Source organism: Erigeron canadensis, chromosome 8 (assembly GCF_010389155.1).
Source record: "Erigeron canadensis isolate Cc75 chromosome 8, C_canadensis_v1, whole genome shotgun sequence".
Classification (NCBI taxonomy): Eukaryota; Viridiplantae; Streptophyta; class Magnoliopsida; order Asterales; family Asteraceae; genus Erigeron; species Erigeron canadensis.
Window position 1 is genome coordinate 7,152,102 of NC_057768.1, and position 26,574 is coordinate 7,178,675.

The 26,574-nt window shown below is 35.1% G+C and overlaps 1 protein-coding gene across 1 annotated transcript; it reads left to right on the top strand.

The window, feature by feature from the left end:
• The first annotated feature begins 19,611 nt into the window (after nucleotides 1-19,611).
• Nucleotides 19,612-20,813, top strand: LOC122610190. Its single transcript, XM_043783182.1, has 3 exons — nucleotides 19,612-19,632; nucleotides 19,689-20,024; nucleotides 20,118-20,813. The coding sequence occupies exons 1-3, from the start codon at nucleotides 19,612-19,614 to the stop codon at nucleotides 20,811-20,813; spliced, it is 1,053 nt and encodes a 350-aa protein (XP_043639117.1).
• Nucleotides 20,814-26,574: the final 5,761 nt, after the last annotated feature.

Consider the following 26,574-nt stretch of genomic DNA (forward strand, 5'->3'; position numbering starts at 1 on the left):
GGAACTGTATCTGTATGAATCTGGAGTGGTCTTTGTGGAACTAGAGCAGCAGAAAATCTGACTGGAGCTGATGAATCTGTAGTGGCTGGAGTAGAAGTAGCTGGAGTAGAAGTAGCTGTTGTTGAAGCCTTACCCTTTGAGTCATTTATCTTTTTAGGGACATATATGACCTTGGGCTTAGGCATAGAGAAAGAAGGGGTCTTTTTGGGCCTCCTCTTCCGTCTCTTGGGCTTTTGGAACCCATCCTAATCCTGAACCTTTGCTGGAGTAGCCTGTTGGGTCCCTGATGGGCCTACCTTGGTCCCTGATGGACCTACCTGTGATGCTGGAGCTGCAGAAGCCATACGGGCTTCCATCTCTTTCTGTGTCCTTGGTCTCACACTGCAATCATCAAATTTGTGCCCGGAAATCTTACAATGTGCACACCTGAGAGGTAGCCAATGATACTCAAGTCTGAACCGTCTCACGGAATCTAGAATCTCAGCCTCAGCAAACATAGAAATATCTCTCAATGAGTTAAATTCAACCAAAACTCTAGCAAATAATGCCCTGCCTTTCTTATTTTCACACATTTCAGCAGTATATCTATCAACAACAATAGGGATACCAATAGAACTGACCAAATGGCTAAGAATGTCATAATTCCACATAATGGCTGGTAGATCATAAATATTAACCCACAAGGAAACCTTATCATTTGCTGGCTTGTCAAACCAGATTTCAGGTTCCCATTTCCTTAGCATAATAGGAATGTCATTAAATAACCATGGCCCATTCTCAAACACATGCAACTGACCCTGATCAGACTTGAATTTAAACAGAAAGAAATCCTGGTCATTCAATATAACATCCTCCAAACCAAAATTTTTCCACAAACGATTAGCATGAAATTGCACAAAAGGGAAAGCAGGACGTTTACCAATGAAATGACCAACTAAAGTATTATTCCAGCACTCACTTTGTTGTAACAAAAGATCACGTGGAATAACAGCTCTAGGAACACCAAAAGTGATAACAGGAGGAATGAATCTCAGTTTACCTTTCTTGCGAATGTTTGCAGCATCTTGAAATATGGAAGCATAAGAACGAGGCTGCTGAGTCTAAGGACTATCGGGATGTCCATCAAGATCATTCGGGGTGACATCATGCTTAGGAGCATCATCTGTAGAAGTATGAATGTCATTAGCATGACATGAAGCTGGCTTGAAATAAGTGGCATCAGGAGGAAACTTAGGAAGATCTGGCATAGGAGAATCATGAGAAACACCAACCTTTGCATGCAAACCATGCAAGGTTGGTTCGACAGGCGAGTTCAATCCATCACCAGTCGAATCATGCAAGTCCCTACCTTCATCATCTTGCAACACAACATTTTTATCCCAAGAATCAGCCACTTTTTCAATGGTGGCCGACACAAAAGATGTATCAAGATTATCACAAGGTTTGTCGTTTTCAAGCGAGACACCAAAATGTTTTTCAATTTCGCGTTCACTAGCTAGGACCTGGTTTCAAATAGGTGTATCCAGAACCTCAGAAGTATCAAGTGGACCCCCCTAGTGGTTGGCAACCGATCCAGTGGTGGCTGTACGGTGGTTGTAGCAAAATTAGGGTTTTTTAGCCCCATTTCCGGCCAAAATTCGATCCAGTCCATCAATTTGAGGCTGTGAAATTAATCGATTGCCATCCATATTAGAAATCGCCCCCTCCCCATCATTTAGTTGTTCAGGCGGCGGTACAGAGGTGGAGGACGGTGGTTGTACGATGGCGGTTGACAAAATGGGGTTTTTATCTAGGGTTTCGGTGGAATGAACCCTAAAATCTTTTAATTGAGCATCCAAATTTTGAGCAGAATCATCTCCAACCCCAGACGCAGCCTCCACAGCCTTTAATTGTTCAAGATCAACCAGATTAGAGGGTGGCGGCATGGTGGATTGCGGCGGTTGAGGGGCTGGACTCGGCGACGGCATGGTGACCATATCCCTTTGATCCAAATTCGAGGCAGAATTCAAATCACTAACCTTTGATGATGATCTGAGATTGTATAATGTTTGAACATACTTTTTATTGGCTTCAAAATCTTGTATATATGATTGATCATTATTTCTTAATTCTTTCAAGATTTCTTCATCAGTTTTTTTCTTTTTTCCTTTTTTTTTCTCGTGATTGAGACATGATATGTTACATGGAATTGAAGGTAATTGAACGAGGAAGATGATTAAACGAAAATTAAATCGAAATCCGGCCAAAAAATGGCCGGAATTAGGCCAAAAAGTGGCCGGCCTCTTTTTTCTTGAAAATCGCCCCTACCTAGAGAGAAAAGTGTGTTTTTTTAGGGTTTAATTGTATGTTGATTTTGTGTAAGACTAGTAGATGTGTAGATACCTACTAGCATAAATTGTGTGTGTAAGACTAGTAGATGATGAAATACCTACTAGCATATATTGTGGATAAGACTAGTAGATGATGAGATGCCCAGATGCGGTACTAGAAAAAAATCACGAAGGGGGCAAAATTTAAAAATCATAAAAAGTTTCAAAGGAGGCAAAATGTTAAAAACCTATAAGAAATTTTTATAATTCATGAAAAAATTTAAAATACATGACAAAATCTAAATTTTAGAGGGGGGGTATTTGCCCACCTTGCCCTCCCTTAGGTACCGCCTCTGGAGATACCTACTAGCGTATATGGTGTGTGTATTACTAGTAGATGATGAGATACCTACTAGCAAACATCCTTGGCCAAGTAGAATTAGCATGATCATGATTTGTTTTGACTATTGAAAGACTGGCTCAAAGTTGCTTGTATGCACTTAAAATTATATAGCTAGATTATGATCATATATGTATACATTCACTAAGCATTGCTTACGTTTTAGTGTTTATCATCTTATAGGGAAAGGTAGTAGCCGTGGTTAAGAAGTGAACCCATTTGAAGAACTTTTGTGTGAAACTTTTGGGTAAGATGTTTCTTACCATTTCTCGCTTTTGATGGTTAGATGATCCCGAATGTCCATGTGCTCCCAGGTAGCCCAAGCTTGTAAATTGTATAATGTAAATGATAGTTTTAATGTCATGGTTTGCAAGTTATAAACTTTGGAATCCTTAACCTTGAAAAACTTTGGTAATGTTGGATAAATGTTCTATTTGCTTGTAACTTTGGTTCATTTAGTTAGTGAAGGATTTTGAAATGTTTAATCACATGTTTTCAGCTTATTTAGTTAGATAAAGTGTTTGGAAGGTTTGGAATCGAGTCATAAATTGAATTATGTCAAAAAGTACATGTTTTGGTCGAAACTGCAGTTGACGGATGTTTATATCTGATGGTCGATGTTGACAGTCGCTCCTGGAGATAGTTAGGGTGTGTTTGATTTGTACTGAATGAAACCATTCGTCTTTGAATGCTGATTCGGTCAGCAACCCAAGTGTTTGTTTCCCACCACTGAATGACATAATGATGCTGAATGAAACTTAAATGATTTTGAATTGTTCATCTTTAAAATACCCCCAAAACCATTCAGCAACCATATTTGTCTTTATTGCCCTCGACTACATCATGTCCTTTTTCCCTTTTAACGCTTCTCCTGCTTAACTTGGATCTACATGGTTCTTTTTTGTTTATTTATTCCTACATATCAGTATTATTTTTTTTTTCAAACTACAAGAATAACAACATACTCGTAATAAATAAATAATCTCATTAATAATAATAATAATAATAATAATAATAATAATAATAATAATAATAATAATAATAATAATAATAATAATAATAATAATAATAATAATAATAATGGAAATGGAAATTGGAAATCTCAAAATAGCATCATAACCATCACTATAATCTTGGAGGCGATAAGAATGCAACGAAGTCTGTTAATAATTCTTGTGTTGTTTTTATATCATTATTCTATGATGACCATTTATGATTTTTTTTCCCCCTTTTATTTCTCTTAAAATATAATATATAATATAATATTGTATAAGTATAATTATAAAAATAATATAAATTGCTGCTGGTGGAAGGTAGGTATTTATATATATGTTTGATATCTACTCTTTTTTATCTTTGCAGATTTGTTCCTATAACTAATATTACGGTAAGAACTATAGTACTAGTAATAATTAATAAAGATGATGTTTCAAATTGGATTGATGGTGTTGATGATATCGAACTAGATTGATGATGTGATTATTTAATATAGTATATTATTGAAGATGTTGAGTATTGTATGCAAATTATCATGTTTATAATGTTTGTATACTATATTTTAAGTTGTATCATTTATGCTATTCGATTAAAGGGTAATATTGTAAATTTATATTATTTAGAGTATTTATTCAAAATCTTTATCAAACAATTTTTATCATTCAGAATCATATTCATTCAGAGTTGTTGAATCATTCAGTATATTGAATCATTCAGCACTAAACCATTCATATTTATCAAACACAGCCTTAGTGTCATAATTTACGAAACTGAATTTTACGGCCGTTGTTGTTTTGATGGCCGATGTTTACGGCCGATGCTAGAACATCGACTGTCTAAACCTTCTGACTTTTTTAAAATTTTGTCGGGATTCATTTGACTTTTTCGAGACTTGAAACTTGTTTAGAAGTCTTATATTAACATATAAAGAGGATTCCATTTGTTGTTTTTCAAATTTGACAACTTTGATTTTTGGCGAAAATTTACAATATTTTTTTCTAAGTATAAAATATTCCAACTTGTTTAATATTAAGTTTCAATTTGTTTTTTTTTTTTTATGATTTTCGATTATAAAATGGTTTGGGATGTTATATGTACATAACAAGTTTTAATTTAAAAGTTCTCGCATAAACCTTATTCATATATACATTGTTTTTTAACGTCAAATTTATGCTTAACGACATTGTCTTTTCATATATACAACTTTAATACAATGGAAAACATGGCTATTTCTTAGGAAAAACCTTTGTCTTCAGCCCAAAGAACAATAAATTTACACTGAGATTTAAATCCAACCTCAATGTCTTAAATTCCCCTATATATCTATTCATTCCAGAAAAAAAAATCCAACAAATCTATTCTAGTCTAATACTATATATTTTAATAAAGGAGGTGATATTAGTATCATCTCTTTTTATTAATTTACCATGTTGTATAAATTATATATAGCATATTATACAAGTACTTGATGCATGATTTTGGTAAATTAATCAAAAGATATTGTACTAATATGATTTTTCTTTTAATAAACATCAATTTAGTCTTATTGTACTATGTTAATAAACATTATGAAGGTATTTGATACAACAGGATACAATAGAGAAAAAATAAATAAATCTTTTGTGTAAGTTTTCATTCGGTCGGATGAAGATTGTCTTGCCTAATTGAATTTGTAAATAATAGTTATTACAATTTTTAATGGTGTTACAATACTAGGAAAACCAAAAATTGAAAAAACCTGAATGATGTTTTTTGTAAAAAAATGAACCGGATCGATGGGTTTGATTTTGGTTTTTTTTAACAATGAACCAGTTAAGGTTTTGGTTTTATATGCAAAAACCAACTAAAAAACCAAACCAATTGACGATATATCATTTTATATTTAAATCCATTACTTATGGTTAGTAAACATGTCAATATATCTAACCGTTTATTAGAAATGACAATTGGCAAAACGCTTGAGGCTAAATGTATAAATACATTTACAATTACAAATCTTTAGCTTACCAATACAACATATTCTAGACCCTTCGCGAGATAACAACTACGAGAATTGCAAAAAAATAAAAATAAAAATAAAACCGAACTTTCGATCCCCTCTGATAGTTGTTGTCTTTATTTCTTGTTTCTTTTTGTTTTTTGCGGGTTCCTGAAACTTGTTTCGGACTGAATCAAAAACATTAAGAAGTGAAAACCGGTGGCTCGGCCTTAGTTGATGAGGTTTTTTCTTATGTCTTGGGTCACCATACACAAGTTTTTTTTTCCAATCTTTATGCAGTCTTAGTAGTTAAAGTTTCAGGCGAGGTCTAGATAATGTACTCTTTTGACCACTAGTAACTTGCTAGTTGGCCTTTCATTATAATATATAGTTGCCTTGCCGTTCAAAAAAAAAAACCTGAACTTTCAATCCCTCTAATTATTTTTCTTAGTGTTATTTATTGTTCCCGTAAATGCTCGCTCCCCAGCCCCCTTTCATGATATTAGGCATGGATCAGATATATCATGACGAATTCTTCAGAAAAAATTATATGTCTTCCACAATAGAATCTGATAAATGAGATTTCGAGTAAGTGTTTCCATAATCTTCTTCCCCCCATCCCAAGTTGTCAGTTACCTCGAGCTTTGTTACTGATCCCTAGCGAGATGCATTCCAAGGTTATTTTTCCTACAATGGATCACTCAATTAATATTTTCAAATAAAATTAACAAATTTAACGAAAATGATGATTAGAAAGCTTTTTATAAGGTGAAGAAGTTTAATATAAAATACAGTTGAATTTAAATCCCGTGTAAAATGTGGATGTGTTGAATAAGTTTGTATATAACAAGGATGGGTGTCCGCGCGTTGCGGCAGTTAAACGGTGATAATAATAGAAAACAGTGGAGGAGGAATCGATATGCGTGTGTGTAAATAAAAATGAGAGAAAGAAGTGATTCTGTGTTAGATCTTGCTAGGGTGTTTGTCTAATTGTGTTTAAAGATATAGAATTAGAGGTAATGTGTGAATTAGGGGCAATATGGAGATATTGAAAAGATTGCTGAATTTCCTAAAATAGGGAGTCCAATATGTTTTGTAAAGGATTATAGATAAGGTGAAATAATTAATATTTGAGTAAAATGCATTTATTTTTTATAAACAGATTATATATATAATAACATGATTTATAACCATGAATCCATATCCCTTGTTATTGATACTAATTGATTATATTTTTGGTTAGCAGATCATGGCACCATGATGAAATAAGGAAAAATATTGTTGGTGAGTCTAGATGGCTGATACTTCAGCTTTTTTTATTGTAATACCCCGAAGATTTTAAGGTAAAAGAAATTAACCCATTTTTATAGTTTTGACATTAAATTAATTTCCTAGTATTTTATTTTTGGATATGGGGTTAATTTAGTTGGAACTTTAGCGGATAGCGGGTAAAATACCCACAAAAAGGTGGGATGAGTCGTGGCATCTCCTGAAAGTGCCAGCCATCCATATGATTTATGAGTCATATTCCACTTCTCTTCATCTCTACATCTTCATGCAATTCCATCTCCTCTCTTCAAAATCAAAAGCTTAATTCTTCTAATTCAAAAGAGAAATCATTGTATCAAACATCACCAACTTATAATCTCCATTTAAGAATCAAAAGTTAGGGTTGTGGGTTTTGGTGGTGGCTGAAAATTTGGAGAAAAGAGAAAGGAATTGTGAATTAAAAACCCTAAGTAATTGTCTTCGTTGTTGAGGTAAGGAATTTCCCCAAATTTAGCTTTATCTTTTATTTTGAAATTAGGTTCATGGATGAACCAAATTGGGGGCTTTTACTAGAAATGATTTATGGTTAATTTTTCCCAATTTCTTAGTTAACCTAGTTGTCATTGAGTTATATAATGTGTTTGATTATGAAATTGATAAGCTCTTGTGATAAATTAAAGTTATGAGAAAAGATGAATCTTTTTGGCTAGTTATTGAAAAGATGATGAAAAATGGTAGAATGAGCTACCAAGTGTTATTATAAGAATGAAAGTAACTCAATGACAAATGGCTTGGGTCTTGGGTTTAGAAAAGGCTAGTAATTGTGTATGGCTAGGTTAAGCTAGTCAAATTGTGAATAAAAGCTTATGCATTTTATGATATGATCATAGGTTGAGCTTGTTGAGCATTATTGTTTAGCTTTGTTGTCTTTGTTGCGGAGGAGGTGAGTATATTTGCATACCCTTATGTTTACATTGGGTCAATTACCATGAGATGTGAATGTTCCAAGCATGGTAATTGATTTGGCATGAAGCCCATGTGGGACATTGTTTATGAGGCCTAAGAACCTCCGGGGCCTAAGAATCCCGATAGTTGATGTGATATGAGGCTTAAGAACCTCCGGGGCCTAAGAATCCCGATAGATATGATTGTTTAGCTTATATGGATCCATATATGTATTGTTTGTGTGCAAGGTGAATATGTAAATGTGACATGACGATGCCATAGGTTACATGTGAAAGTCCTTGTACTATGCCCTTCTTCGTATTCGTAAATTTATGCAAGTATATTCACAAAGCCTTTGCTTATATTTTAGTTGTTTACACTCTTATAGGTAGTTTCGGAAGAAGGAACTAGTGTTGTTGATTTGAAGAAAACTGAATTAGAGCTTGAAGTAACCTTTGGAAGTTCTTGAAGGTATTTAGGTTATCCTTGGATGGATGACAATCTTTTGGTGTAGATACCTAGTTGTCCCTCTCCTTTGGCTTATGGTACATTTTTTTTTGGAGTCATGTTTCGGTAACATTTTCTGTAAATGCTCAAGTTGTAAAGTTTTTGAAAGTTGGTATGGTCGCATTTGGGCGATATTGTTGCTAAAACGGGTAAATGACCCGTTAGGGTTGATCTTCGATTTATGAAACAAACTATGTTGTAATTGTGTTTAAAATGTGTCTATGAAGTTGTGATAAATCTCTAGAAAGTGTCTTTCAGCTGTTGGTTCGAAATTTGATGGTTACAAGTTGTTCATGGTCGAAATGAGTTTTAGGGTTGCTGTCAGGTGGTCCGTGACTTTGCCCACTGCGGCGCAGTGGAATCCCACGGAAACAATTTTGGTTCTTCCCACTGCGGCGCAGTGGGAGATGTGTCGAACCCATTGCGGCGCAGTGGGTCATGTTCAAGTTCTGGCCGAGGATATCCACTACGGCACAGTGGGGAGTCCTCGACCCACTGCGGCGTAGTGGGATATAAATATATATATATATATATATATTTCATGTTTTCGGTTTATCGAGTCTGGTCCTTTCACTTATAGGGATTAATCACGGGAAGACCAACGTACTTTCCCATTTGTACACGGTTGCCCATTATACTTTTTTATTGATGAGGTTTACCTACATACTTTTCTTTTTTGTACACGGTTGACCAATATTATCGACTATCACAGGTAAACCGGTTAATTTTGGTTCAACCGTGTATAAAAAAAAGTATGTGGGTAAACCTCATCAATAAAAAGTATGATGGGCAACCGTGTATAAATGGAAAAGTACGTTGGCCTTTTCGTGATTAATAAAAAAAATAAGTAGTGATGTATGGCTAAAAAAATATCTTATGAATGATCCCGCATACTTAATACATGCGAATCTTTCTTATTAAAAAAGAGATAACAACCAAATATTTCATACGAAACCAAAAATACAAAAATTTTGAACATTTTGATGTTGTGGATGTTGCATATCATTGCAACCCAATAATAATGAATGTTGGTGCCCGACCATAAAACTTATTTTTTCTTTGTAACGAGGTCTTAAGACCCGTGCGTTGTACGTCCGAGATGAATTATATTATTTTCATTTTTAACGTGTGGTTTAAAAATGATCTATATTAGAACGATGTTGAGTTGTGTGTAAGAGTATAGTTATAATATGAACATAATTATGAAAATAGAATGTAAGGAAACAATTGACAATATAATATATAGTTGTGTTGATTAAAAATACATGTTTACGAACGTTGATTAAAATTGGATTAATTACGAAATAATATATAGTTGTGTTGATTAAAAATACATGTTTACGAACGTTGATTAAGAACGTTGATATAAGAAAGAGATTAATCATGGGAAGACCAACGTACTTTCTCATTTTTACACGGTTGCCCATTATATTTTTTTATTGATAAGGTTTACCCAGATACTTTTTTTTTTGTACACGGTTGACCCAAAGTTGATCAGTTTACCTGTGATAGTCGGTAATATTGGTCAACCGTGTAAAAAAAAAGTATGTGAGTAAACCTCATCAATAAAAAAGTATAATGGGCAACCGTGTACAAATGAGAAAGTATATTGGTATTCCCATAATTAATCCCTTTCTTATATCATCATTATTTCTCCTTTTAGAGATATATAGTAGGATAAGATAATGGAATGGATCAATGGAATGACAGAATTGCATATTTTATAGGACTATGATAAACTTTCTATTGTACTTTTAATTCAGTGCGGTCTAGTTTAAGTTTTGGTGATAGGCTTCGTAGCTCAAACTTAAATTGGCTGGCAGGACTATATAACCTTGTTATTCAAAACTTAGATTGGCTGGTTGGAATTTATAAAATCAACCTAATTAAAAGGATCAGAATATCTTAATTTGATTACTGATTAAACAGTTTGAATGTTTTGATGAACACCCTAAAAATATCTATCCTTGCAACATAAAGTAATCACAAAAAGGAAATGAATATGAACGGTTTACGTTTAAACTTTTTTTTTTTGTCATATTTTATAAGATCATTTCAAAGAAAGAGAAAAGTTTAGTAACTCAACTTAATTATTTGTTTTATATTAATTCTCGAAGTTCTTTTTCAAAAAATTTCTTTATAATGAAATGTGACTCAAGTACATAAAAATATATTAAAATAGAAATAATAAATATTATTCCTCTAAATATATACGTAGGAGGTGAGTATTGTAAAACAAGTATTAAAGTAAAATAAGTAAGACAAAATCTTGACCCTTAGATCATGGTTAAATTGATGCACGAAAATCAAAAAACAATTGATGCACGATGATTTTCAGTGAAAAAAACTTATTGTATTATCTGTTTTATTTTAATACTTATTTTATTTTACCTAAAACCTATATATTTAATATGTTGTTAAATGCATAAATGTTTTGCACATTGAATATCGTTTAGAGATTTATGGATTATGATCCACACTACAACATTTATACATATAATATCTATCATTTCTCATATTAGAAGTTGTAGTAGTAGGATGGAGTTATGTTTCCTTACAAAAGGTGTGAGGTTTGAATATACAAGTCTATAGATGGTAAGAAAATTAGCTGGAACTGGCCGTGAATAAAACCTTTTAGAATGTTCAGATAGTAAAAAATGGCTCATCTTTTCGAATTTCGAGACAAAACTTAACAAAGAAATGGAATTTTAAATGGAAAAAATAGGATATTAGAATATTGTAACTTATTTTGCCGTTGTAGCTCTTTACAATGAAACATGTATCTCGTCAAAATGTTTATGTATTGGTGGTACCGGAAAAGGTTATAAAAGTTGAGGTATATAGAAGTTGAACTTTTCTAGTGCCAAACTGCCAAATGGTGAAAAATGGTTCGACTTTGTAAAAGGGTACACACATCAACTGATGGATGGATGATGCGTTGGGTGGTTCGACATCCAATCTGATTGAGTTAGTTGTAGTTGGGTTCGTTGGGTGGTGTTTTGATGTTGGAAGGTAATCAAATGGGTCCCAATCCAGGTGTGTGTTTTAAGCAATGGTCCACCCATGTGAAGATTAGATTTTCACACGTGCACTTTTATCTCAATAAATTTCTTAGCCTTTTCATGAGACAAAAGATGATTACATTCTATACCTTCATGTATTGTATTATTTGTATAACTGTAGTTTTGCAACTATACTTTCTGTAATTGATTGGAGTCAAGTATTATCTTAGTGAATGGTTAAGTCATGGATCAAAAGGGTTTTTTTATAACAAGCCTTTGGTAAACCTTTTGCTCTAATGTAAAAAGTTATTAAAAACCTATAAATACATGTAAGAATAATATTATACGGAGTAATAGTTATAAAAGAGAGTGCAACTTGCCATCACCTTCCATATTCTTGTTACTTTCTTCTTACAAAGACATTATAAAAGGCATTATTGTTAGAAATTTGATGATCTTGAATCAAACAATGATAATAACAATTAACAACAATAATAGAATGGAGACAGAAAGAATTTTGTATTGTATGTGTGTCTGTATTCAATTAACAGGGGGCTTAACTTTTATATAGAGTACATTAGCTTAAGAAGTGGTAATCACTATGGAGACAGGTTCGTGATCAAGGGACCTAAATGGGTTTCTAAGGACTGCTTCTGGTTTATTTGGAAAGTGTCTATGAACAGGATTCCAACAATGCTTGCGTTAAAGGAAAGGAACATTGTTTTCGATAGCCTCGATTGCGTTCTCTGCAATGGTATGGAAGAAAGTTTGGAACACCTTCTGTGTTCATGCGAGTTGTCTAGTATCATTTGGTACAAGGTCAATACATGGTGCAAGGTACCTCCTCTTTTCTTCTTCTCGATCAAGGATTTATTTGGAATTGAAGAACACACTGGACTTGGAAGGAGAGCGAAAGAGATTCTCAAGGGAGTCATTTTTGTTTCGTGTTGGTAGCATATGGCATGCAAGGAACAATAGTAGATTCAATGGCGAGAAGACTTGGGCCGAAAAGGTTTTTCAAGAGATCAAGGCAACTAGTTTCTTATGGTTCAAACATAGATCTAGGAATTGCAATACTACTTTAAAAGACTGGAATAAGTTCAATGTTTGTACATAAGTTGTAAATATCCGAGCCACTCCACAATTGTGGAGTCGGTGTCGTTTTTTTTTGATTAAAAGTTAATTTTCAAAAAAAAGCTTAAGAAGTAAGCTAGGGGTAAATTAGTCTTTACATAATATATATGGTATATAACAATTATAAAGCTAATTATTTTCTAATGACAATTGTCAAATAGAACATGTCTCTTCATCGTCATACTGTGAAGACCTTCTCCAACGAAGGTAATTAGTTATCATAATCGAGTCTCATTACATCCGATGCTGATCAGTAGACATTCGAAGAAAAACCACGGGAGGTTCATTATATTATAAAACTAATTTTTTGATTCCAATGTACTTGGATATTAGCCAGCTTGCTAGCTCGACTGCAGACATAAGTCGTTCCCACATAAGTATATTGGCCATGCAATATTAAGTTCATATTCTTGAAGATATAATGAATTTGTAACATATTGCGTGGATGTGGAGCATCATGTTCCCATATTCAGTAATTTTCCTTTTGCATTCTTGTACGTGTGCAAATATATCTTTTATATTATCTATATAAACAAACTACCTCCTAAAATTTCTAATTTATCCTTTTAATCTATACTACCATCAAAACTTTATCCCTTAAATTTCAAAAATACCCTTAAAAAAACCCTTACGCGTGTCCTGGCCTTCCCTTCCCTTCCCTAAAGTTGTTCACATAGTATACCAAAAAAACACGTACGCGTTATTGAATTTAATAATCGATCAACATAATTACGCTCACTCTAAAACAACAACGGCGATTTGCACATTCTGCCGGACTAATAAACACTTGAGTTGAATCATACATTCATGTAATAACACAGTACCACTACTTAACCAGTGTTTTATTCTTATGTCCCGCTACATCGTGCGGGTACAAAGCTAGTTCACAATTGAATAAATAGTTATATGATCACTTATATTGTATGTAAGTGGTTTAATTTGGTGGGGTTACATATAGAGGTGGGGAAATCTGAAATTCATATGAAGAGCACAAGTCTTCTATAAGTTTTGTTTATGTGGTAATATATACATATACAGGTTTTAGGTAAAATAAAGTATTAAAATAAAACAAATAAAATAAAAGGTTCATTTTCATTGAAAATTATCGTGCATCAATTGCTTTGGGAATGTTTGTGCATCAATTTAACCATAATCTAAAGATCAAGATCTTGCCCTATTTATTTCACTTTAATACATGTTTTACAATACTCAACCTTTACATATACAACAAGATTATTACTCGTATATAATAATGTTATGATTTACACAATTGTATACTATGAAATATGTTAATTGATAGTAGACGATAATGATTTTTAGATTCAGGGATGTGTCAAAAGTACAAAAACTTGTGTTTAGATCAAGGATGACAAAAATATTCGCACCCAATGGAGAACTCAATATCCGACTCCGGTTTGATCAGGAATTTCCGAGTTGACCGGAAATGGAGACAGGTAAGAGACTGTAATTCTATTCCTCGATGGGGCAGATGGGGATGAGAACGGGGATGAGAAACCATAAATTTCCGATCCCCAGACTCAAACCCGTAAAAATTATATATATTTCATACAATCACATTAAGTTTTTCCAATACATTATAATCACTTCAATTTTAGAACTAATTTATTTAAAACCTTCTATGTGTCACATTGAGAAAATTATATTTTTGGTAACTGAAGTTGCCAAAATTTTCACTTATAGTCTCTAAGTGAAAAAATTACATTTTAGGTATCTAAAGTTGTTTTTTTTTCTATTTTTGATACTAAACACATCGGACGTTTGTTTTTTCGTTAACGCCCTCATGTGACCAACACGTGAGGATACCAAAAATAAAAACTTTTTTACTTAGAGATTATAATTGAAAATTTTCACAACTTAAGGTACCAAAAATGTAATTTTTTCAAAAATTAATGACTATGAATTTTTTAAGAGTTTATTTAATTATTTTAACATATTTAAGATTTAGAGTTTTATCTACATTATATTATAACATATATATATGAGTATTATTTTTAAAATCTTTTAAGGTTAAGTTATAAACATACGGATAACTTATTAAAAAAAACATATTATTTTAGCTCTATTGTGTAACAATTGAATTCGGCTTACAAGTCATTGCTTGTGGAGACGATTATGTATATTGTGTGGCGATTGATTCAAAAGTTTGTCAATAAAGAAATCTTCCGCTTCGTTACAAAACCCGATAAAGTTGTTCACAGGTTTACATTTTATGAGATTTTTTTAATAATGGTTATTCGTATGTTTATGATTTAACCTTAAAATATTTTAAAAATAGTACTCGCATATATGTTATAATATAATGTAGATAAAAACCCAAAGCTTAAATGTGTTAAAATAATTAAATAAACTCTTAAAAAACCCAGAGTCATTAATTTTTAAGAAAATTACATTTTTGGTACCTGAAGTTGTCAAAGTCCAATTATAGTCTCTAAGTTAAAAAAATTTCTTTTTTGGTACCTTCACGTGTTAGTCACGTAAGGACGTTAATGAAAAAACAAACGGCATATGTGTTTGGTGTCAAAAATGGAAAAAAAAAACAACTTCAGGTATGAAAAATGTAATCTTTTCACTTAAAGACTATAAGTGAAAATTTTGACAGACGCAGGTACCAAAAATGTATTTTTTTTTCTAAAGTAAGAGTAGTAGCTAATATATATTGAATAGAATAATCTTTATCTTTATTATGTTTATTTTTATATACTAAAAGATAGTTGATCTAATAAATTAGCGACCAATCACGGTTTTTGATTTTTGTAGTTTGACTTTTGCTTTCATATTTGACTTTAAATTACACTTTTTTCGTTTTTATCACTAATTTAAACTTTCTAATAATAATTCCAATATAATAAATTAGGATTGATAACTAATATATTTCCAATAGAATAATAGCTAAATATATAAAATTAGTAATAGGATTCATGCTTTATCTTAATCGAATTCCAAATCCAACTAACATGGTTCCTTATATCCATGGTATTCAAGCTCGATTGACAATTCATGTTTTATCTTAATTATAAAGGTACAAATTCCCCCTCTTTGTGTATAATCATGACATATATGCTTCTAATGTTCCTTTATTACACTATTTTCTATTTTATTTGTTAACATTCTTGACATTTAAATTGAACAATTAGGTTTTTCATATATTTTCAACTTTGACTTACAAGCTTTTATGAGTTACATGTATGAACATCTAATATTGCTAATGTCATAAACTCCGTGTATTAGAAACGGATCTAAAATCTAATAAACTATAATGTGTTGCTTCCTATGAGAGGAGATTATAGTTAAGATTAAATGTACATAATCATGTAATTATATTTTTAAATTGTTATGGTGCGAATAAAAACTAAGAATATACTGCCCAATTAGAGTGATCGACACAAATCGTCCTTGTGGTTTGTCCAAACAGTCAGGTTTCGTCCTTTAACTTTCAAAACCTAAGAGATAATACTTTATAGAAGGATAATGTTCAGGTTTGATCATTTAAAATAACTGCCGTCATTTTCATACCGTTATCACCCTCACGTGCCTTTCACGTGAGGGTGAATGCGTCTTTTTTGCCTTCTAAAGAACCACCAATGATATGTCGTATTTTATACCCATTTCCCACAATGTATTTAGTGGCTTTTGTTTGGTTTTTTAGTCGTTATCGTATACATTTGGTGCGTTTATGGTATGTGTAAGTGATTTCAGGTTATAGCACGTGTAATGGCTAAAAACGACTTAAAAAGGATGAAGTGAAGTTTGTGTTTGAACCGGATGCAAGATGTGATGAAAGGCTATGCTAAAAGTGAAGAAATTATGCTTAAATGAGCTTAACTCTCGTTAAAGGATCAAAGATAAAACAATCGTCAGTTACTAACGGCCATTAGGGGATGTCATGGCTGTCATGCTACAACCACTGGAACGACCGTTAAATAAGTTAACTGGCATTAGCCTGAAGGACTGATGTTGCAAAGATTATAAGCTGAAGAAATTAACGAACGTTAGAGGCTTAACGGACCTGTATAACGGCCGTTACTTTTGCTTACGGCCATTAAGCCCTGAATCATATAAATACTTATTTTTGCTTTTTTTGGACGGATCTTTTTAGTTTTTTTTTAGACTTAGCCAATTTTAGGGTTTTGAAAAAGCAAATTTTCATCCCCTTGAACAACTTTGAAGGTCATAATCTCTTTTGGATTCATCTCATCATTCCGTTTACGATTCTAGCTCTTCATTGGATTTATCTCTTCAATCGGTACAATATGTTTGCAATAATTATCGATTGTTTTCATTCTTTCATTATGAGTAGCTAAATACTTTATCATACATCTTGATGGAGTGAGACAATATGTAGGATTGCACTATTTTATTAATTCAAAGTTGATTTTAATTATCGTTGTGTCGAGATCTTGATGATTTAATTCCTTATTAATTATTATTTGATGTTGGTGGCATATGTGTTCTTCGTTAGTGGTACTAGTTGAATACGTATGTGATTTTCTATTAATTGTTGATCTAGAAACAGTTATCACTAGTTCATGGTATGATAGCGAATGTCATTTAATAAAAGGAGTTATTTTGTCAACGTGTTGTGTAACGGTTGGTGGTACCACGTTATCTTCAAATAGGTACAATTGTTAATTCGATAGTCAAACAAACTAGTTGGTTGGGGAAATTGTTTTAAGCGTTGGTGGTACCAGCTTTTACAAAGGAACTGATTAATTAGGTTATTTAAATGATTTTACAAACGTTGGTGGTACCAGTTTGTGTCTTTATTTTGTCACGATTATCTTTATCAACTTAATTTGAATTTGAACTTCATTAATGTGCAATCCAAACATGTTGTTGAGCTAGGTCAAGATGGATGACTTTTAAATCTCCTGAGTCATAAATTACAACCAAAATTATCTTTTTGATTAATCCTGGGGGATTACTGATTTTTCTACTAACTTTTGCAACGTGGCAACTCGGCTATAAAAACCCCCTTTATTTTGAATCATTTTACTTTAACAATTGCTTAACAAAGTCCTTGTGAACAATCTCGGATTTACCGGTTTACTATACTGCATACGAACGGGTACACTGCCCGTAAGTGTGTTGTAATCAGTTTTCCAGTGATTCGTGTTTATAAATTTTATAACTAGATTTCACACATCAAGTTTTTGGCGCCGTTGCCGGGGATTTAAGTTTAAGTAGTTGTTTAATTTAGTGGTTCGACCCTTTCTTGCATTCATTTGTAAGGAAGTTAATTGCTTTATTAGATAGATCTTATTTTTATTTTTAATTTTATTTCTCTTTGTCCCAGGTGCGGTTAACGTTTTGTCTTGTGGTGATTGTGCAGGTTCTTTGTAGTTGATGAACACAAGAGCTTCTGGCAGACCTTTAGTTAGTCCTTTGTCAAACCCGGGAAAAGTCAGACGTCGCTTAGTGCAAAACAACAACATGGAGCCCTCTACATCTAACAGGATAGATCCAGAAATTGCAGAACAAGTCCAACAGGACATTGATTTGGATCAACATTTTTCAAAGAAAGATTCATCGAAAGGGATCCATTTCAGCACTAATTTCTTAGAAGCAAGTGGTGTGCTCAAATCAGGTAATAACGAAGAAGAAGAAGAAGAAGAAGAAGAAGAAGAAAAGGATAAGACACCTATACCTAGTTTGATTATAATTCCAAGGGACAACAGAAATCAAGTGCATAATAGAAGAATAGGTGATCAAGCACAACCAGTTGATCCCAACAACCGTCCCTACGGGAAAAGAAGGAGGGAAGTACTGGCTAACCGGGGCACTGCTATTCGTCCTCCAGCTATCGGGGTAGATTTCTCTCTTAAGGGGAATCATTGGAAGAGTATTGAAGAAGAAAAGTTCGATGGAGTTACAAACTGTGATCCATATGGACATCTTGAGAGATTTGAAAAGATATGCAGGTTGTATCAATATGGTGAAGGACGGGCCGATCCAGTGAAGCTTGAACTCTTTCCACTTACTCTTTGTGGAGATGCAAAAGCTTGGCTCAAGGAACAACCGGATGATCTGTATTCTACATGGGTTGAACTTCAGGAAGGTTTTATTGATGAGTTCTATTCTGTAAGAACTCAAAGACAACTGGAGAACAAGATTAGGGCATTCACTCAAGAAGCTGGTGAAGATGTGATTGATGCTTGGAAAAGATACAAGGAAATGCTTAGAAACTGTCCAGGGAATAATTTGAATATTGAAGCAGTGGTTGAGATCTTCTATGATGGTTTGCTCAGAAAAACTAAAAGGGAACTTGCAGGTGCTTTTGGAGGTAGTTTGAACAATGTTACTCCAAGTGAAGGTTACAAGATCCTTGATGATATGGCCAAGGAATTCTCGACCCGTGATGAAACTCCAAGTAAGCGATCTGTGAGTAAAACTGTAGCTAAGGTGGAGAGTGGTGAAGAGTCAAGGTTAGTTGCTGAAGTTAAGGCACTCTCGAAGCAAATGAATGGGAGGTTTGACAGCCAAGATTCAAGGTTCCAGAGCATTGAGAGAGATGTGAAGTTCATAGCGGATGGCTGTGACTACTGTGGAGATATGCACTACTCAGAAGATTCTCCGAACAAGCCGGCTCAGGAAGTTAGTTATGTTCAAAATAAGCAGCAGGGAAACTACAACCAGAACACCGGTTATCAAAACCGGCAATCAGGTACTTTTTATCCCTCATCTTCATTTAATAATACTAACAATTCTGGTTTTAGTGGCAACAGGTTCAGCAATCAGCAAAACGCGAACGCTGAATTGAGAGAAATCATGAAGGACTTGATCAGTGCTCAGAAAGCAACCAACGAGAAAGTGGAAGAACAATTCAAGAAGTTGACTTCTGCATTGATTCTATGACTACTCGTCTGGAGCAAAGTACAAAGAGCACTCAAGCTACATTTCAGGATATAGAAGCTAAGCTCGAAAGGCTAGGAAATTAAAATAAGAAGCCCGGTACACTACTGAGCGATATTCAGCAAATTCCTAAGCCTCAGTAGAGTAACCAAGGATCGGGATCAAAGTACAACCATCCTAATGCTTGAAATGAGCAAGTGAATGCGATCACAACAAGAGCAGGTAATACTTATAATTCTGCAAATCCTTTACCTGATGATACTACTCCTCTTGTGCAGGTTGAAACTGATGAAGCTGTTGATGATGAGATTGAGATGCAGCCGAACCCAGCCGTGAAGACACCGGCCGTTCCATCCAAGGCTGTTGAGAAGACTACTGTTGAGAAACCACCGGTTAAGCCGTATCATTCGAAGATACCTTTTCCTCAACGATTGAGGAAAGTGAAGATCAAGGAGAATTTCAAGAAGTTTGTTGATTTGATCCAAAATGTTAACATTACTATTCCTTTAATTGATCTTCTTGCAGCTATGCCAAATTATGCAAAGTTTCTCAAGGAACTCATTTCGGATAAGAAAAAGCTAGAAGAAGCAAAGATAACTGTAATGAGTGCCGAGGTGTCAACTATCATCAAGAATGAGATTCCTCCTAAGTTGGAAGATCCAGGGAGTTTTCTTATCTCTTGTTCTTTTGGTGCTATATTGTATAAGGCATTGTCCGATCTTGGGGCCAACATTAATTTAATGCCTTACTCTATTTACAAAAGATTGTCTTTAGGTGAATTGACCCCTACCCGCATGAGCATTAGGTTCGCGGACCGATCATTCCAATATCCCATGGGGATAGCGAAAAATTTACAAATAAAGGTGGGTCATATGATATTCCCGGTAGATTTTGTTATTCTTAAGATGGAGGCGGATGTTAATGTGCCTCTAATTCTTGGCCGGCCCTTCCTTATGACTGCGGATGCTATCATCCGGGTTAAGTCTAAGGGGATTTCCTTAGGTGTCGGAGAAGACCGGGTAGTTTTTAATGTTGATAGAGCTCTTAAGCATCCTTACTCGTGTGATGAATCTTATTTCAAGATTGATGTTATTGAAGAAGAAGAAGATGCTTTGGAGAAAGAGCTCATGGATATCTTGGACATGGAAGATGGACAAGCATTGCTTGCTTGTAGTGAAGAAGAGAAAGTGTTAGTTGAAGAGATGGTGCAAGAAATCATGGCATTGAGTGTTGATGAAACTCCACCGGAGGATGAGACATTTGAAGAGATCACGGATAGTGAAAGCACACGGGTGATTACATCGATCGAGTGCCCTCTTACCGATTTGGAACTCAAACCCTTGCCAGATCATCTCGAATATGCCTATCTTGAAGGTACATCTTTCTTACCCGTTGTCATTTGATCTTCTTTATTGGAGGATGAAAAATCTAGACTTTTGACCGTCCTGAAGGCCCATAAAAAGGCCTTTGCATGGAAAATTTCCGATATTCCGGGTATAAGTCCAGAATTTTGTAAGCACGCCATAAACTTTGTTGATAATGTTAAACCAATTGTGCAAAGACAACGGAGATTAAATCCAAATATGAAAGATGTTGTAAAAAAAAAGGTTATTAAGTTACTTGACGCGGGAATCATATTCCCCATTTCGGATAGTTCTTCGGTGAGTCCGGTACATTGTGTACCGAAAAAGGGTGGGATGACTATAGTTTTAAATGAAAAGAATGAATTGATTCGCACTAGAACTGTCACGGGGTGGAGGGTATGTATTGATAATCGGAAATTAAATGATGCAACCCGCAAAGACCATTTCCCATTGCCCTTTATTGATCAAATGCTCGAACGGCTCGCTGTTAACGAGTGTTTTTACTTGTTAGACGGGTTCTCCGGGTACTTTCAAATACCCATTGACCCTAAAGACCAAGAGAAGACGACCTTCACTTGTCCCTATGGCACTTATGCCTACAGGAGGATGCCATTTGGTCTTTGTAATGCCCCCGGTACTTTCCAAAGATGTATGATTGCCATTTTCCAAGATATGATTGAAACCTCCATGGAAGTTGTCATGGATGATTTTTCGGTTTTTGGTAGTTCATTTGAGAATTGTCTTGAGAGTCTTGATAGGATGTTGGAAAGGTGTGAACGGGCACACTTAGTCTTGAATTGGGAAAAGTGTCATTTCATGGTGAACACGGAATGAAAATTACAAGTTTTGGCTGAAAACAGAGCTGGTGTGTCGCACCTGGAAGGTGGGTGCGGAGCATATTTTGAACAGAGAGTTGGAAGATGTGAGAAAACAGGGAGTTGGTGCGTCGCATATCGGGCAGAGATATTTTTGGAAACAAGTCCAGGTGCGCCGCACCTGATGCTTGGTGCGCCGCACCTGTAGGTCGGTTTGTGAAGACTTTTTCAAAACACTATAAATACAAGACCAAAACCCTCCCATTCGATATACTTTCATTTCCAGTCGATTTTAGGGTTTCTTGAGGCACTTTTTAGCAACTTTTACATTCTCCAAGTTCTAAGGTTGCTCGAAGGATTCAAGGCATTCAAACATCGATTTCTTTAGCTTTTCATTCTCTTTCGCACTTTGGTACAAGATGTTTACTCTTTCTTTTACTATTTGTGACTTATTTATGATTATGTCTAGCTAAATAACTTCATCATCCACTAAGATGAAGTGACACATTGAATAATGGTTGCATAATCTTTTGAATTCAAGTTTGTCGAAATCTTAATGTTTTGAGTTCTTGTGCTCTTATCTACTGTTTGTTGATAATCTATGAATGATTTAGAGGTATCTAAGTTTAGGAGTAAACTGTTTTAGTTAATTGGGTACAATTAATAGGTGTTGACTTGTGGTAACAAGACAATAAACAACAATAGATAATAGAATTCAAAGTGTTAACGGTTTGGTAAAATCGATAGACAAGATTGTTTACAATAACAATACAAATTCGTCAATTTAGTAGGTCTTGATAGGGAAGGTGGTCACCGGAACTTAGGGGTCGAAAGATTGGTTAATGGGTCGGATAGGGTAATAAGATAGGAGCGCTACTAGTGAGTTCTTTGTTTAACCTTGTTATAAAATCAACAAGTTGAATTGGTTTTAACATAGATGCAACCTAAATAATGTGTGTCATGGAGTCGAAGTGGATGATCTTTTAATTCTATTTGATATACGACAATTCTCTTTTTGATAAATTCTATGAATTTCTAACTCTTTCAATCAAGCTGACTTTTCAAATAAAAACCAAGATGACGTGGTGTCTTTAAAAACCAAACTCTTTCTAAAAACCAAGATGACGAAGAGACATGGGAAGAAACCTTCTAAAACCGTTAACCCTTCACCTAGCAAAATAGATTCCTTAAACTTAAACGTTGAAGCTGAAAGTTCCACCCATTTCACACCACCGGAAATAAACAACCAACTCCACCGAAAACTTCACCTAGAAATTTACCTCATTCAACACCAAACTCCACTCCACCCTCTACACCTCCTACTACACCTAGAGACATGGCCGAAGACATGGTTCATCCGTTTGATAGGACTATTGGAGAGAGTACTCGAGTCATTGCACCTAATAGGGGCTCGGCTATTCGTCCTCCAACCACCGCTCCGAATTTCAATGTCAAGGGTAATCAATTGTCTCGGGTTGAGGAAAATCAGTTTTACGGGGTTGTTAAGTGGGATCCGTATGATCATGTGGAGAAGTTTGAAAAGGTTTGTCGATTGTTCAAGTATGAGGAGACTCAAATGCCACATGTTAAGCTTGAATTGTTTTCGTTGTCTCTCACGGGAGAGGTGGTGACTTGGTATAAGAATCTCGATGAAAACATATTTGAGACATGGGAAGAGTTGAGGGAGGGATTCATTGAGCGGTTCTTTCTGGCTCAATTGGTTGAAACAATGAAGTTGGAGATCCGGGCTTTTAAGCAACATAGTGGTGAGGATTTAGTTGAGGCTTGGAAAAGGTTGAAGGAATTGATGAGGAATTGTCCCGGGCATGGTATTCAATTGAAAGAGCACATTCTTATTTTCTTCCGGGGTTTAGATATCTGCACTCAAAGGGAATTGGATTGGGCTTGTGGAGGTAACATTAATAATGTTACTTACAACGAAGCCTATAAGGTTATGGAAGATATGGTTCGTACATGTGTGATTCGAGAAACGGGTAGAACTAAACTGGATCTTGTTAAAACGGGAAGAAGTAGTGTGGTTCGGGTTGATAGTGGTGGAAGTAATGATGTTGTGGCTGAAATTAAGGCTTTGGCAAGTCACATGGATAAGCAATTTGCGAGTATGGATGGTAGATTTGGTTTGATTGAGAAGGATTTGAAGACAACGGTTGCGGGTTGTGACATTTGTGGTGATAAGCATTACATGGAAGATTGTGATAAAGCGCCAAGGAAAGAAGAAGTCAATTATGTTCAAAATCAATACCAACCACCGTTTGCAAATCGAGGGTTGTTTCAAAGGAATGGAGCGTTCCAAAACCGGTACCAAGGCAATTCTAACTCCAATTTTAACTTTAATGGTGCAGGAAATTATAGGTCTAGGTTGGGAGCTTCATGGCAAGAAGGCAATAAAGGAGGTCCTTCGGTTCAATCGGTTGAAATTGTTGATCCTAATGCCGAGCTTAGGGATCTTGTGAAGAAGTTTATGGTGGATCAAGACAAGAAGAATGAGAACTACCGCACCGATATCACCACTTTGAATGATAAGATGAATCAAAATATCAAGAGTCAACAAGCGGCGATCAAGGATTTAGGTGTAAGGCTTGATAGGTTGGGTAATTCAAATCGTCAACAAGGTTCTTTGCCTAGTAATACCCAACAAAATCCTAAGCCTTCCGGTTCAAATGATGGAGGTAATAAGTATCAACCACCGAATGTTAGGAATGAGCATGTAAATGCCATTACTACTCGGTCGGGTAAGGTAGTAAACTCTCCTATTTCTCCTCCTATTTGCATCAAATTAATGCTTGCACCAATCTCGGCTAAAGCATCACAAGTAAGCTTAGCATCAAGGGAACAAGTAATCAAAAAACTCCCTGGATCTTCAAGCTTAGGAGGGATTTGATTTTGCACAATTGCCGAACACTCCGCATTGAGGAAAGTAGCCTTAGCTTCCTCTAGCTTCCTCTTATCCGTCACAAGATCCTTAATGAACTTGGCACAATTCGGCATTCCTGAAAGCAAATCAACCAAAGACACATTAATATAAATCGATTTAATCATGTCTGCAAACTTACCGTATTGTTCCTTGAGCTTATCCTTCTTCACTCTTTGAGGAAGAGGAATCTTAGGCTTGTAAGCCTTCACCTCAGGTTCAACAACCGTCGGTTTAGCTACCGGTGTAGTAGATGTAGATGGAACGGCCAGTGATTTCATGGCTGGGTGTGTTAAAGTAGGCCATATTGGCTTTTTGGCCGATTTTATTATCCTTGAGATGGAAGAGGACGCCAAGGTGCCTCTTATCTTAGGACGACCTTTCTTGTATACGGCCGATGCTATCATTCGTGTCAAGGATAAAGTTATTTCGTTGGGTATAGGAAATGATAGGATTTCGTTTTCAATTGATAAAGCTTTGCAACATCCTTATTCTACTAATGATTCATGTTTCAGTGAAAATTTCAAACCAAGTGTTCAAAGACAAAGGAGGCTAAATCCGAATATGAAAAATGTCGTTAAGAAAGAGATAATAAAACTTTTAGATGCTGGAGTTATTTATCCTATCTCTGACAGTCCATGGGTAAGTCCGGTTCATTGTGTACTGAAGAAGGGGGGGAATGACCGTTGTCAATAATGAACATAATGAACTTGTGCCTACTAGGACGGTTACCGGGTGGCGGGTGTGTATTGATTATAGGAAATTGAATGATGCAACCCGTAAAGACCACTTCCCTTTACCCTTCATTGACCAAATGCTCAAACGGTTAGCCGGAAACGAGTATTTCTTTTTTCTTGATGGTTTCTCCGGGTACCTTCAAATACCCATTGACACCAATGATCAAGAAAAGACGACCTTTACATGTCCTTTTGGCACATATGCTTATCGTAGGATGCCATTTGGATTGTGTAATGCTGCCGCCACCTTCTAAAGGTTCATGATCGCGATATTCCAAGACATGTTGGAGACATCTATGGAGGTTTTCATGGATGACTTCTCGGTCTTTGGTGATTCTTTTGACAAGTGTCTTTCCAACTTGGATAAGATGCTTGAGCGATGTGAGCGGGCACACCTTGTTCTTAATTGGGAAAAATGTCATTTCATGGTTAGAGAGGGCATTGTTTTGGGGCATAAGGTGTCTAGTTTGGGGATTGAGGTAGATAAGGCTAAAATTGATGTTATTGCTAAATTACCTCCACCAACTAATGTAAAGGGCGTTAGAAGTTTCTTAGATCATGCCGGGTTCTACCGTAGGTTTATTAAAGATTTTTCGAAGATAACCTGACCTATGACCCGTTTGCTTGAAAAAGATGTGCCTTTTGAGTTTAATTCGGATTGTTTAAAGGCATTTGAACTGCTTAAAGATTGTTTAACTCACTCACCCATTATGGTTTCTCCTGATTGGTCTCAACCTTTTGAACTATGTGTGATGCGAGTGATTTTGCAGTTGGAGCTGTTTTAGGACACCGAGAAGATTTTGTTAATTATCTTGCTGCAGGGGTGATTCCAAAAGGATGGACGGATCAACAAAGGAAAAAGTTCTTTTCCGATGTCAAGCATTATTATTGGGAAGAACGCTATTTGTTTCGTGTTTGTGCAGATGGAATGATTAGAAGATGTGTTGCGGGAGGAGAGACTCGTTTGATCTTGGATGGATGTCACCGAGGGCCAACCGGTGGTCATTATGGACCTTCCATTACCGGTAAGAAAATGTTTGATGCAGGTTTTTATTGACCAACGATTTTCAAGGAAGCTCAAACCTTGGTGGATACTTGTGACGCGTGTCAACGTCAAGGGAACATTACAAGGAGAGATGAGATGCCTCAAAACTTCATTCAGGTTTGCGAAGTTTTTGATGTTTGGGGTATTGATTTTATGGGACCCTTTCTGCCTTCAAATAAGTGTCTTTACATTTTAGTGGCAGTTGATTATGTGTCTAAATGGGCCGAGGCTAAAGCCTTGCCAACAAATGATGCAAGGGTTGTGGTAGATT